At 37.1% G+C, this 14,174-nt stretch overlaps 1 protein-coding gene across 1 annotated transcript in view; it reads left to right on the forward strand.

Annotated features, from left to right (window-relative positions):
- Positions 1–14,174, forward strand: part of dscama (Down syndrome cell adhesion molecule a) — a gene marked incomplete at its 5' end in the record, with an annotated part of 75,913 nt that extends 61,739 nt beyond the window's left edge. Inside the window, 16 exons of the mRNA XM_079409954.1 lie at positions 291–437; positions 3,482–3,637; positions 3,785–3,918; positions 4,163–4,316; positions 5,337–5,454; positions 5,715–5,875; positions 5,992–6,090; positions 6,930–7,118; positions 7,220–7,510; positions 7,595–7,771; positions 7,963–7,993; positions 9,249–9,364; positions 9,467–9,634; positions 9,720–9,917; positions 11,529–11,831; positions 13,044–14,174. Of these exons, the coding sequence (XP_079266080.1) occupies positions 291–437; positions 3,482–3,637; positions 3,785–3,918; positions 4,163–4,316; positions 5,337–5,454; positions 5,715–5,875; positions 5,992–6,090; positions 6,930–7,118; positions 7,220–7,510; positions 7,595–7,771; positions 7,963–7,993; positions 9,249–9,364; positions 9,467–9,634; positions 9,720–9,917; positions 11,529–11,831; positions 13,044–13,393 (2,792 nt within the window). The 3' untranslated portion in view covers positions 13,394–14,174. The remainder of the gene's footprint in view (positions 1–290; positions 438–3,481; positions 3,638–3,784; positions 3,919–4,162; positions 4,317–5,336; positions 5,455–5,714; positions 5,876–5,991; positions 6,091–6,929; positions 7,119–7,219; positions 7,511–7,594; positions 7,772–7,962; positions 7,994–9,248; positions 9,365–9,466; positions 9,635–9,719; positions 9,918–11,528; positions 11,832–13,043) is intronic.

Genomic DNA, 14,174 nt, shown 5'->3' on the forward strand with positions numbered 1-14,174 from the left:
CACATGATGCAGCAAATTTTAGTCCCTCAGTGTAAAGTTTTTATAGCTTTAATTACTTCTTTTAAAAACTATTAATCAAAAATACGATGATGTGCACCAAGCACATGTGTAATATTTGCTGCCATCTAGTGGCTACTGGAAAAGTTGACAGCACTTGAAATGGCTATAAGAACCCAGTTCAAATTAATTCATCAATTTCAGTTTCTTTCACACCTACTGTACATATTCCGAGCCAGTCGCTAATTAGGTTATTTATGAGATGATTTTCTATATTTCTCTTGTGCTCTCAGTACCCAGCAGAGCTCCAGAGAAGGTTCTAGCCACTGCTGCTTCCCCTGAGAGCATCTCTTTATCCTGGCTGACTCCGTCCAGGGAAGCTCTCAACGGCGTTCTTCAGGGTTTCCGCATCATCTACTGGGCCAATCTACCAGATGGAGGTACAGCTCAGACCCCAAACAGTTTAATGTGCCTGAAATAGCATTACTTTCTTTTTGTAGACATTTATATCCAAAGTATTTTATATTATGCTTAAATTAGAATATATATATATACATATTTAGATACGTAAAATTAGAATTTATATTTCGGAAAAAATCTCAACATTGAGAATATCGCCTTTAAAGTTGTCCAAATGAAGTCCTCTGCATTGCATATTATTAATTTTAAAAAATCAGTTTTAATATATTTACGGTAGGAAATTTACAAAATATCTTTATGGAACATGATCCTTACTTAATATCCTAATGACTTTTGGCATAAAAGAAAAATCTATGATTTTGACCCATATAGTGTATTGTTGGCTATTGCTACAAATATACCCATACTACTTACAACTGGTTTTGTGGTCCATATATATATATATATATATATATATATACAAATACATACACTACTCACACATATATATATATATATGCACAAATATATACATATATATACATATATACACATACAGTATACACACAAACATACATATATATATATATATATATATATAAAGAGAGAGAGAGAGAGAGAGAGAGAGAGAGATTATTTTTATTATTAACATTATTATTGTTGTTGTTGTTACTAATATACATATTTTGCATCCATGGACCACTAGGGGGCAGAATGTACCTTTTCAACTGGGAAGCCAAAACAAAACTGAATACCAATATGTATAGCATTTAAGCAGTTTTTGTTTTGTTTTTGCCTTTAAAAGGAAGCATTCCTAGTTGAAAAGGTACAGTAGTAAATATTATATAGTGTGACAATATTGCATCCCAAACTATAGCACATTATATACTATTTTCAAATTTTAAAATGTTTTTTTTAGGATAATGTTATCCACAACCGGGTCTCTGATATCAATACATTCAGCTATGCAAGGGCTCTCTAGTACCAATATGTCCAGTTTTATGTCCAGTACTGGCATACTGGCTTACTAGTACATACTAAAAATACATACTACACTATCATCAATGCAGTACATGCATTTTGCAATTCAGCAATAGTCTCTTTTCATAAGTGTTGTGCCAGCATGCATTGAATAGGCCTGAACATGAATGATTTAGACTGAGGTTAGTTAATCGATCACTCAGCGCTGCAGCACGCAAACCAGAGAGCAACATAACACATTCTGCACACCTGTTTAATTGGCTGCTTTATGGCTCTCGATCAACTTGTGCTCAGTAGAACAAACTCACAGCACACATTATGTCGATCTGGCTATTTCCAGGAGCTATTTGCTTATAAATTGCCTTATTATGATGGAGCTCGGGGACAAAATTCAGCACCGAGCAGCAAAAGACAGTGGCTCTTTTCCATCCAACAGCAGCAGCTAGAGTGCTAAAGGAATGATAGATAGCAGGAAAAAATGGAGACATTAAAAATTTAAAACTTGCAACTTTGCTGGAGAGCTGCAGACAGTCTCAATGTCTGCCCTATATACTGCATGGGTGTACATTGTTCATTATTTAATCATACAATAACAAATTCCTGATGAAAGAGCTGTTAAAGAAGTCGTATCATACATTTTATATTATTTGTTTGACTAATAAAAGGGATAATTCACTCGATAATGAAATTGTTATCGTTTTCTGACCCTCATGTTGTTTCCTTCTGTTAAACAGAAAAGAAGATATTTTGAATAACTCCAGATAGCTTATTACACTAGTTGCTTTTATTTTCCATCAAACCATTAAAATTTGCTATGCCGACAGCAGCAAAAGCATCAGCCGGGATGGATGAAAATGCAAATTCAGTCTCTGACATTAGGTGGTGCTTTTGGACAAGCAGAAACAGTGTAAACAAAACAGTGATGCGCTGATAAACACTTATTTTATTAGACATCATACAGAGATAACATGAAAAAAAAAGTCAAAAAAGTATTTCTGAAGAAAGTCAGTTCCGTTTTATTCGTAATGTTTCCCCCTTTAAACCAGTAAATACACTCCTATACCTTACTCGTCCAAAGACTTTAGAAGGCTAATCTTACAAGTGGACATTTCTGAGCAGACACTGAGTGACACGGGGGGGAAAAAACACGCATCTATGTAAGGTCTGAGGTGAAATGAAAGGAATTTGTTGTTTGCTCCAGATATGCACTATTCAAAAGTGTTTAATTTTTAAAAATGAATATTTAAAATGACTAAGTATTTCCAATGGCGACTAGCAGCAGCAGTTCTGTTTAATCGACTAGCCGGCTATTTTCGCACATCACTAATCAGCATCCGTCTGGTTACCAACATTCTTCAAAATTATTTATTTTTTTGTGAGTACATGATGACAGAATTTTCATTTTTAGGTGAACTATTTTAGCAACAATCATACAGTGGATTATTTTATATGACCAATTAGTTTTTTTAATGTCTCTCCATTCTGATTTGCCACAATATCGTAATTTCATACCAGTGTGGTATTATCTCTGGTCAAAACGCATTAAAGGTTTTCATTTTTAGTTGAAAACAGTATCATGTAAATGCCTCTTTGATTATCAACATTATCAAAATTTTGCTGGAAAAACCTGCTGTACACAATCTACTACATGCCTTCTGCCCTTTTATAATTCATACTTTTTAGCTAGTAAAAGCCCTTTTAATAAAATAGAAAAACAAACATCTGCATGAAATTGCATATTTTTGCTCAGTTGGGGCCTTTGAATAAAATTGAAGATTTTTTTCACTGAGTGTGAGCTCCATATTCTATAAAAATCTGGTAAATCAAATATGATATGAAATGAATTTTTGAATTTTCTTTTTATACTTTGTCTAAAGATTTGATACACTGTTCTATTTTATAAAAGGCTTCACAGGGTTCAATTTGCAGTTATATTTGTGAATTTACAGTAAATATTGTATAAAATCAGAGTTCACTTAATTTTAGAAACCTCATTGGCTGTTACTCAGTAGTATTGTATTTACTTTGGCACAGTCAAGCTATGTATGAGTTGATAACAAGTCTTAAATAAGATTTTAAAGTCTTGTTGTTTACGCCACTGCAGAACTAGGTGAAATCAGAAACGTCACTACCCAGAAGGCCCAGCTGGAGCTGGAGGGTCTGGAGAAATACACCAACTACAGTATCCAAGTTCTGGCCTTCACCAGAGCAGGAGACGGAGTACGCAGTGACCAAATCTACATCCGCACCAAAGAGGATGGTACGACCCACGAATATCCATTCTTTGTCCGACTGAATTCACAGAAAAAAGTTCCTCTGCTGTCAAATTCTGTACTTCTGTTTGCCAATCTGTTAGCTAAAAAAGTTAAAAAGATCTCTTCAAACAGCCTGAATCTTTTCTCTGCAGTGCCAGGTCCGCCCGGCGGGGTGAAGGCAGCTGCAGCCTCCAGCTCTGTGGTGTATGTTTCTTGGCTCCCTCCGCTGAAGCTGAATGGCGTCATTAGGAAATACACAGTCTTCTGTTCCAACTCGTATCCCACGGTAAGACTCGGCCAACTGCTCTCATACTAAAAAGAGAGATATCACGCTGGCTATTAAGACCGTGTTAAACAGCGTGTGGAAGTGCAAAGCATTTTAGCGCAGAGCCAAGCTAAAGGTAATGTTTAAATAGCTTCTTCTTTCCCAGTTTAAAATGAGAGAACTATGTGACGCAAGTTGTCAACTGATGGAACTGATGGAAGACACAAGGTCTAACCAGCAGTCATTTATTTTGGGTCTCGTTTAGGTGGTCAGTGAGTTTGAAGTGGCCCCTGATGAATTCCTGCACCGGGTTCACAATCTCAGTCGCAACAGGAAGTACAGTATCTGGGTGATGGCGGTGACTGCGGCCGGCCGGGGGAACAGCAGTGATGTCATCACCGTGGAACCTCTGGCCAAAGGTGAGTCCATTCGTTCTTTAGAAGCAAAGCAGCTGATCTGTGGTTTCAGGGGGATATTTTTAAGTTAAACCTCTTGTTCAGCCATGCTGTAAATCAACCATTCTGGAGTAATTAGTCGTATTTTGAGTTCTTGTGGGCCTTCCCATGAGAAGCATTACAATAAGCCATGAGCAATCTAAGATACAAAATATGCCAAAGTGTAAAAATATCCTGAAACATACACTGGACCCAAAAGATATTTAGGAACTTGAGTACATTTTAAAATATCTGAATGTCATTGCAGTAAAAATATTAAACCAATTGGCATCTGTGAACAAACACTGCATGAGTTTTTTTTTTTTATAATTTCCCTTACCAATCATTCTTTTAAATTAAATATTTTGTCTTTCTATAAAATCAACAGAATTTGAACTGATGTTCTACTATCTAATGCAGTAACTTCACACATTTTTAGCATACACTACTGTTGAAAAGTATGAGGTCTGTAAGATTTTTAAATGTTTTTGAATGTTTATGCTTATCAAGGCAGCATTTATTCGATCAAAAATACAGTAAAAACAATAATATTGTGATATTGCAATTTTAAACAGCTGTTTTTTATTTGAATTATTTTAAAAAGTAATTTATTCCTGATTCAAAGCTGAATTATCAGCATCATTATTCCAGTCTTCAGTGTCACATGATCCTTCAGAAATATAAAAATAATATGCAGATTTGGTGATTATCAATACTGAAAATAGTTGAGCTGCTTAATATTTTTGTGTAAACCGTGATACATTTTTAAAGATTCTTTGATGAATGAAACTTCAAAAGAATCTTTTTTATAAAGTTATAAAAGTCTTTACCGTCACTTGATCAATTTAATTCATCCTTATTAAATAAAAATATAAATTTATTTTGAATAGTACCATAAATATGGTGTAATATGCACTGATTGTGTTCTGCAGCAAAATTGTGTATTAGGCTTACCTAAATCAATAAAATAATAAATGATGGTGTTTTTTTAATGTTTTTAAACAGCTCCTGCCAAAATCCTCACCTTCAGTGGTACTGTTACAACACCATGGATGAGGGATGTTGTTTTACCCTGCAGGGCAGTCGGAGACCCGCCTCCTGCCATTAAATGGCTGAAAGAGAGGTAAATAAACCTGTTTCATGGGCGCAGACTAGAATAAAAAGAACTTACACTCTCAAAAACATATTAACATGATGTGATTTAAGGCAAACATGACAACAGCTCCGTATTATACAGAAAAACATACTGCATTGCAGATCTAGTCTTTCGTTAAGAGCAAACACAAGCATCTGAATACCTATGAGTAGAATCAGTCACTGGGGAATGCTGGGAAATGTCAAACTCTGCCCTCTTCATTGAGGATTCACACTGTTTCTCGCCAGTGGGAGCCCGGCCCCTGCGGTCATTGATGGAAGACGCAGTATCCATGGAAATGGCAGCTTCGTCATTAAGACCGTGAAAGCAGAGGATTCTGGGTATTACACGTGTGTCGCCAGCAATAACTGGGGAACGGACGAAATAATTCTGAACCTTCAGGTTCAAGGTGAGGTGTGAGAGTTGGGCAGGATGGTCACTTTCTGTATAGCCTCCTCTATGTGTTAATTTCATTTCCTTTGAGTTATTATGCAGTGTTTCTCACTGTATAAATATCTTCTTCAGTCCCCCCTGACCAACCTCGTCTCACTGTGACCAAGACAACCACCACATCCATTACTGTGTCCTGGATACCAGGAGACAACGGTGGGAGCTCCATCAGAGGTGAGCTGCTTCCACCTTCAGCTGTTTTCCTGCTGGAGAAAAACAAAACAGAAAAAAGAGAATAAAACTGTCGTACGACTGATCAAAATTTAAGCAAATATCTTTTTTTTTTGGCATATTGTAATCAAATCCACTTAGTATTTTGTAGCCTGAATGGGGGGGGGGGGGGGGGGGGGGGTGTTGAAACCCAGTCCAAACATTTGTGAGTGGTTTAAAATCCAATTCAGATCAGATATTTTCCCCTAAATTAATAGAATATTCAATTAATATGTGATTACAGTTATGTTCTTTGAATGTGGCTCATCCAGTCATAATTTAGCATCTGAACTATCTGTTTTATCAATTTAGTTTGACTATTTTTAACGCCGTTGTTACATAATCTGAATCTGTTTTGCACTGATGGTAGATTTATTTGTGATGAACAATCTGGCCCTTTGGTTTAGTATCTATTAAGTTCAGAATAAGAAGAAAAATAATCAGATAAGAGTATATGTACATTAAATTAGTAAATTATTTAAATCACTGGATTGCCCCCACACCCCCACCCCCCGTGAAACTTTCATTGCATTAGTTAATGAAATATACAGTAAAGCGGCACCTGTGTTTGAATGCATAAAATATAGCAATGTCTACAATTCATCCACCCTTGTCACACTAACAGCAAATCTGTTGATGTGGAAGAAAAGTCATTACTATAGCAACTGATGTGGATGAGCTGGATATAAAATGCACTGAACAAATGGATTCGATTGCATTGCTTGAAAAATGACAGTCAGTCCTATAAAATCAAAAACAGAGATTTATCTTTATAAATTAATTCTGTGTCTATCTTTATGCAGGATATATTCTGCAATACTCAGAGGACAACAGTGAGAAGTGGGGAAGTATTTCTATCAGTCCTAGTGAGCGTTCTTACCGTCTGGAGAACCTCAACTGTGGCACTTGGTACAAGTTCACACTAACAGCCCAGAATGCTGTTGGTCCAGGCCGAATCAGTGAGATAATCGAAGCAAAGACTCATGGGAAAGGTTTGCATATCCAATTTCTCAAATAATGGTGTGTCATTTTGTTGAAAATAGTTATCACAAACACAGTTCCTGTTCTCCTTCTTCGTCTTCACCCATCACAGAGCCACAGTTCTCCAAAGAGCAGGAGCTGTTTAGTAGCATTAACGGAACATGCGTCAAACTCAACCTGATTGGCTGGAATGACGGCGGTTGTCCAATCACCTCCTTCACTCTGGAATATCGTCCACTGGACAGCCCCGTGTGGACCAAAGTGAAGCGCACCTCTCTTACGAAGAGCTTCAACCTGCTGGATCTGCAGGAAGCCACATGGTACGAACTGCAGATGAAGGTGTACAACAGCGCAGGGTTGGCTGAGAAACGTGTCAAATTTGCTACTTTGAACTACGACGGCAGTAAGTGAAGTTTGATGGATCACCTTTAAAGTAATTGTCAAAGTAATTGTTTGCGCTTTTAAATATTAAATGTGTTTGCAAAAGGCACCATTCCTCCTCTGGTGAAGACTGCGGTGAAGGACCCGGTGAAGAAGACCAGCAACGAGGGGATGAAGATGATGGTGACGATCTCATGCATTTTGGTGGGAATGGTGCTGCTCTTCGTCCTGCTGATGGTGCTGAGGAGGAGGAGGAGAGAACAGAGGCTGAAGCGGCTCAGGGGTTAGAAGTTTTTCACAGCTCTTAGCTACAGATCAGAGCATTTTTAAAGAGAAGGTGTAGATTCGTAGGCGTAAATACAGACAGCATATGTTGCCGTTTGAGATTTTACTCATGCCAGGCTTATTTTTCATGACTCGATAGTACTTCCATTTTCTGCTTATGTTAATAAAGCTTATTGTTTTTTTCCACAGATGCAAAGAGTTTGGCTGAAATGCTTATGAGGTAAACATTATGATTTTCAGTTTTTTTTTTTTTAAGGCAAAAGCACCCCAAAATTGGCATTTTGTCATGTATTTGCCCTCATTTAACTCCAAAGCCATATAATCTTTTTTTCTTCTTCTATGCAACAGAAAATAACATTTTGAATGGTCTCTGAGCTGCTCTTTCCATTTAGTGACAGCATAATGATCCAAAATGACTAAAAGCATCATAAATGTAGTTCATACGAGTCACTAGGTTCCAAATCTTTTGAAGCCGCCATAAACTCTGTCTTTTTAACAGATTAATTTTAACGGACAGTTACCAAGCATATTATGCAAAAATGAAAAACTCTATCAGCATTTTGTGAGAAAGCATCAATTCATTAATATCCCATATCATCTGATGCAAACCAACAGAATCGGTTTCTTTAAACAGATTCATTGTAATGGATAGTTCAAGCAGAAATTAATCAAACTTATATAAATCAAACTCCATTAGCATTGTTTTAAAAAAACAAGCACCAAGTAATTCATAGGACTCACTATATTCCAGATATTCTGGAGTTTCTTTGAACAGATTCACTATAATGGACAGTTCTGTAGAATATTGCACACAAATAAATTAATCAAGTGTTCTATCAGCATTTTGTTAAAAAGTCAAGTTGTCAAGTCATTCATAGGACTTCTAAATCTTATAAAGCCTTACAGTATAATCAGTGTTTCTAATTAAAGCATTTTATTAAAAGCCCCAAGTATGACTCACTATATTCCAGGTCTTCTGAAACAAAACACTAGAATCAGTGAATACATACACTTTAATAGACAGTTTTAAAGAATATTATGCACAAATGAATCAAACCATCAAGTAATTCATATGCCTCACTATATTGCAGATCTCCTGAGTCATACAATAAAATCAGTTTTTGAACAGATTCACTATAACAGACAGTTCTGAAGAACATTATAGAGAAATTAATCGATAATAAATTGATTTGTGTGATGAAGCACAAAAGGGTTTCACTTCAGAAGGATATATGATGCTTTGACGATGACTCTCTTGCCCTTTGAGTTTGACAATCCTTGGTTACTGTATTCTTACATTATATAGAAACTGCAGCTGGGAAATTCTTCAAAATTCTTATTTTGTGTTCCACAGAGAAAAGAAACCATATAGGTTGGTGAGCAAATAATGAACTATTTCTTCGATGGCTCACATGTCATGCTGACCTTGTACAAGCGGAGATGTTATTCACAGGCTTGTCTGTGTTTTCCTCCAGTAAGAACACAAGGCCTTCAGATACCATGAACAAACAACAGCAGACCCTCCGTATGCACATCGACATTCCCCGAGCGCAGTTGCTCATCGAAGAGAGAGACACCATGGAAACAGTGGGTGAGTCGTGTTCGCTGAACCATACTCAAACCTAAATGTATATCTGAGAAAGAATGATACTATTGGGGTCTCTAATAGTTCCATCTCTCCCTTCCCTGTTAGACGACAGATCAACAGTGCTATTGACTGATAACGATTTTGGAGAAACTGCCAAACAGAAGTCAGCCACCGTCACGCACTCTGTCCACTATCAGTCTCTGTCGCAGGCCACTGGCCCGCTGGTGGATGTCTCTGACGTCCGACCTGGGACGAGCAAGAGCAGTCTGTCGAGTAAGAAAGAAACTTCTTAATGCACAAACAACAGAGTGAATCTGTGATCATGCTATTTAACCGAGCGTTTTATAACCGTCCACAGATCCCACCTCTCGCCGTACAGCTAAAGCTGGCCCTGCGGCCCGTAACCGCTATGCCAGTCAGTGGACACTAAATCGCCCCCACCCTCCTGTCTCTGTCCACACTCTCAGCACGGACTGGAGGCTGGGAACGCCCAGAGTGGCCGGCTCGGTGGACAAAGAAAGCGACAGCTATAGTGTCAGTCCATCACAGGACACAGGTCAGTCTGTTACACCGTCTGTACATCTTGAGCTTTTGTTAGTTTCTTTTTTTGGCATGACATGTCATTAAAGCTGGGTACTTCAACAACTTTAAATATTATGGCATAAATAATATTTAATTATCAACTTTTTTTTTTTAATAATATTTAGTATATATATATCTTACTCCACCCCAAAATGAAAATTTTGTCATTAATCACTTACCCCCATGTCGTTCCAAACCCGTAAAAGCTTTGTTCGTCTTCGGAACACAATTTAAGATATTTTGGATGAAAACCGGGAGGCTTGTGACTGTCCCGTTGATTGCCAAACAATTTTCACTGTCTTGGCCCAGAAAAGTATGAATCCCCGAAGACGAATGTTCCGAAGACGAACGAAGCTTTTACGGGTTTGGAACAACATGGGGGCAAGTGATTAATGACAAAATTCATTTTGGGGTGGAGTAACCCTTTAATATGTATGCGTTTCCTGTTTTTAAAAATGATGAACACAATGGTATTTAATTTTACATTTACATTTATTCATTTAGCTGACGCTTTTATCCAAAGCGACTTACAATTGCTATATATGTCAGAGGTCGCACGCCTCTGGAGCAACTAGGGGTTAAGTGTCTTGCTCAGGGACACATTGGTGTCTCACAGTGGATTCGAACCCGGGTCTCTCACACCAAAGGCATTTCACACCATTTTATGCATGATTATAAAACTAGAAAGAATTTAACAGTAATATTTACATACTTAATCTGCGATAAAACATTTAAAGCGTATAATAAAGCATAAAATGTCATGCAGGAACATCGAGATGACGAATCATTCAGTCAATTTTGAACAGATTCATTGCAACAGACAGTTGTAAAGAATATTATGTGGAAAATTAATCAAACTAGTCTATCAGCATTTAATACATTTTATTTAAATTTTTTTATTATTTTAGTTTTTTATTTTATTATTATTATTATTTTATTTCAGTACTGTTAAAAAGTCTGGGGTCAGTAATATTGTTTAGTTTTTTTAAAGAAATTAATATTTGTATTTAGCAAGAACGTATTAAATTGATCAAAAGTGGTAGCAAATATTTTTATAATGGTACAAAATACTTTTATTTTACTTTTTATTTTTTAAATTTATATTAATCAAAGAATCATTAAAAAAATATTATGTTTTTCACTAAAATAATAAAAAAAAAATCTTGATTACCAAATCTCAGTGTGTTAGAAACATTTCTAAAAGATCATGTGACACTGAAGACTGGAGTCATTTCTGCTTTTCCATCATAGGAATAAATTACATTTTAAAATATATTAAAATAGAAAACAACTGATTTTAAATTGCAAAAATATTTCACAATATTACTTTTATATTTCTAATCAAATGAATGTAGCCTTGGTGAACATAAGAGATGTTTTTCAAAAACATGAAAAATAAATCAAACTTTTGAACAGAAGTGTATCTGTTATTATTTCTCCTCAATGGCCAATTAATTTTAAATTATCACAACATTCACAGTGTTAATTTTATATCAGCAAAAAAATAATATCAAGTATCATTTCAAAGCTAATACATGCTAGAAGTGCCTATTGTTAATGATGAGTTCTGACCCGCTGTGTTCAGACCGCGCTCGCAGCAGCATGGTCTCCACTGAGAGCGCTTCTTCTACGTACGAGGAGCTGGCCAGAGCCTATGAACATGCCAAGATGGAAGAACAGCTACGACACGCCAAGTTCACCATCACAGAGTGCTTCATCTCAGATACATCCTCCGAGCAGATGACCGCCGGCACCAACGATTACACGGACAGTCTGACCTCCAGTACACCATCAGAATCAGGCATCTGCAGGTTCACTGCCTCACCACCCAAACCCCAGGACGTCTGCAGGGTGATAAACATGGCCGTACCCAAGGCCCACAGACCAGGTGAGACTACTGGTGGGAGGTAATGACTCAATGGGAGCCTATTAACCTTGCATTAATAGGAATAAAACCAGTAAAGCTAGCATTTAGGGGCAGTATTATAAGAAATTATATGCACTCTAAAGAGGAGGTCACATTTATCAATTTCAGCAAAGTTTTGTGGGTAAAATCCAGTAATTCCAACAGGAATCCACACAATCTGGAATTTCAATTGAGTGTGAATGATTTTCCAATGCAAATTTCGCAATGGTTTCAAGTTGGTCACCATGTTGACCAACAGAAAGCAGCTTGGTTTGAAAGGGACTTGTGAACTGTGCTTCATACTTGTCTAAATTATTGACAAGGGATCTTTCTTCCCCACAAAATCTCACCAATTTGACCACACATTAAGTATAAATTATGCTCCCTTCCAAGATTTTTACCAAAATTGACCCAAATTCCAAAAAAGAAATGCAAAACTGCATTTATTCTTTTTCAATGACACAATCCTAGAATGGATTGCGATGTAAAAAAAAATTAGTTAAATCGCTTTAAAAAATGACAGTTTTATAAAATATTTCTGTGCATTGTGGACATTGATGCTTATTGATGCTAGAAAAATTCTAACAAAATTCTATGTCAAACTTTATTCAAAGTCAAATGTACGAGTCACTGTCTCACGACGCCTCATGTGAAGATCATGTTTGTCTTGTAATTTCATTCAACCCTGCTGAAAAACATCTTAAAGCAGCATAATATGGTTTCCTAGTCTTAGCTGGTCAGGCTGGGAGACTTGGCTGGGCTCAGAGTCCAAGTTAAACCAGCTGGGTAAAGTGTATTTTTTTTGCAGTGAACATCTTAAAAATGAGGTGCTCATGCTGCAAGATGCTAAAAAACATCAATACAGCATTCAAATATGCCTACTTTCATACTGTATAGAATGTAAAAAACAGTATGTCAGAATTCAAAGTATTCGAAAAATGGCAGGCGTAAAGTACTTTGATGGCCTACTACTTCGGCCAAGAGTCTGCTTTCAGTAGACACTTTAATATCCCATGAGAGAGAAATTGTAATGCAACAGACACTGGTAGGTCATGAGAACGTAACAACATGGTGGCTGTAGTACATCCCAATTTCATTTGTACTACCCATGTTCATACTATACAGAACATACTTTTTAAGTATGTTGCGATCAAGGTTGAATTGACATGCTAAGTCTCTCTCTTTATCCTGCAGGAGGGGAGCTCGTACACCTGCCTCCGTACCTGCGGATGGACTTCCTTTTGAACCGGGGTGTGTCGGGAGCGTCTCGGGAAGCGGCAATGGGCCAGGCCTGTTTGGAGCCGCAGAAGACCCGCTCGCTGAAGCGCCCTGCCTTGCTGGAGCCGACGCCCATGGAGGTGCCGACCAGCAGGGACGTGCAGCAGTGGCAGCCGGGCACGGCCTTGACGCTTCCACAGAGAGAGGCCGGAACGGACTTGGCGCAGGCTGCCAAAATCAGCACCTCCCAGGAATCGCTGCTGGACTCCAGAGGACACTTAAAACAGAACAACAATCCCTACGCAAAGTCTTACACACTCGTATAACAAAGATCGGACAAAAATAAAACATCAAGAGCAAAAAAGCGAACTCTTCATGCGCGGTTGTATATATGTTTCCACTTCTACTCCTAACAGTTTCTTTATTTTATGCTTTTTTAAACAGTGAATTCACTTCTTAAAGAGAACTCCACACACCCAGAGATTGCCAAAATGATTTTATTATTATTAATGATGATGGCATTGATGATTTATTAATTTACTTATTTTAGCTGTTAGTGTGCACAACTAATGAATGGGAACCCTTTTTCGTTTTTTTTACTAAAATTTCTTTGTGTAATTTGTTTGAGATAAAGCGTGAGAGTGATTTCCATTGGTCCAAAGTTGTCAGCGTTCTGTTTTGAAGAAATCCTGGGAGTGCATGAGGACGAACCAATTTAAGATGAAGAAGACAGTATGAATACCGACCACTGGAGGGTCCAGCCCAGAATTTTTTGACTACGAAAATATTCAAATGTGAAGATTTCGTATTCTTATGAGTATAAATATATAAAAAATATATATATAAAAAATGAGAAATCACTTTTATTTGTGGGTATTACAGGGAAATTTTTTGATTTGGTTAATAAAGTCCTTTAGTCATGTTTGCACATATCTTGTTTAACCTAGAAAATTAAGTCTTGATTGACAATTATTTGTGTTCCATTCTCTAATGGTGCAATATGAAAATCCATGAACCACGTTTGCTTTCTACTGTACTGTATCTCTCCCATGACGTGAGCTTCTGAGAGCCGGAGTGAATGAAATGACAGATTCAGGTGTAAATCAG

The sequence above is a fragment of the Barbus barbus genome, assembly GCF_936440315.1.
Source record: "Barbus barbus genome assembly, chromosome: 47".
Classification (NCBI taxonomy): Eukaryota; Metazoa; Chordata; class Actinopteri; order Cypriniformes; family Cyprinidae; genus Barbus; species Barbus barbus.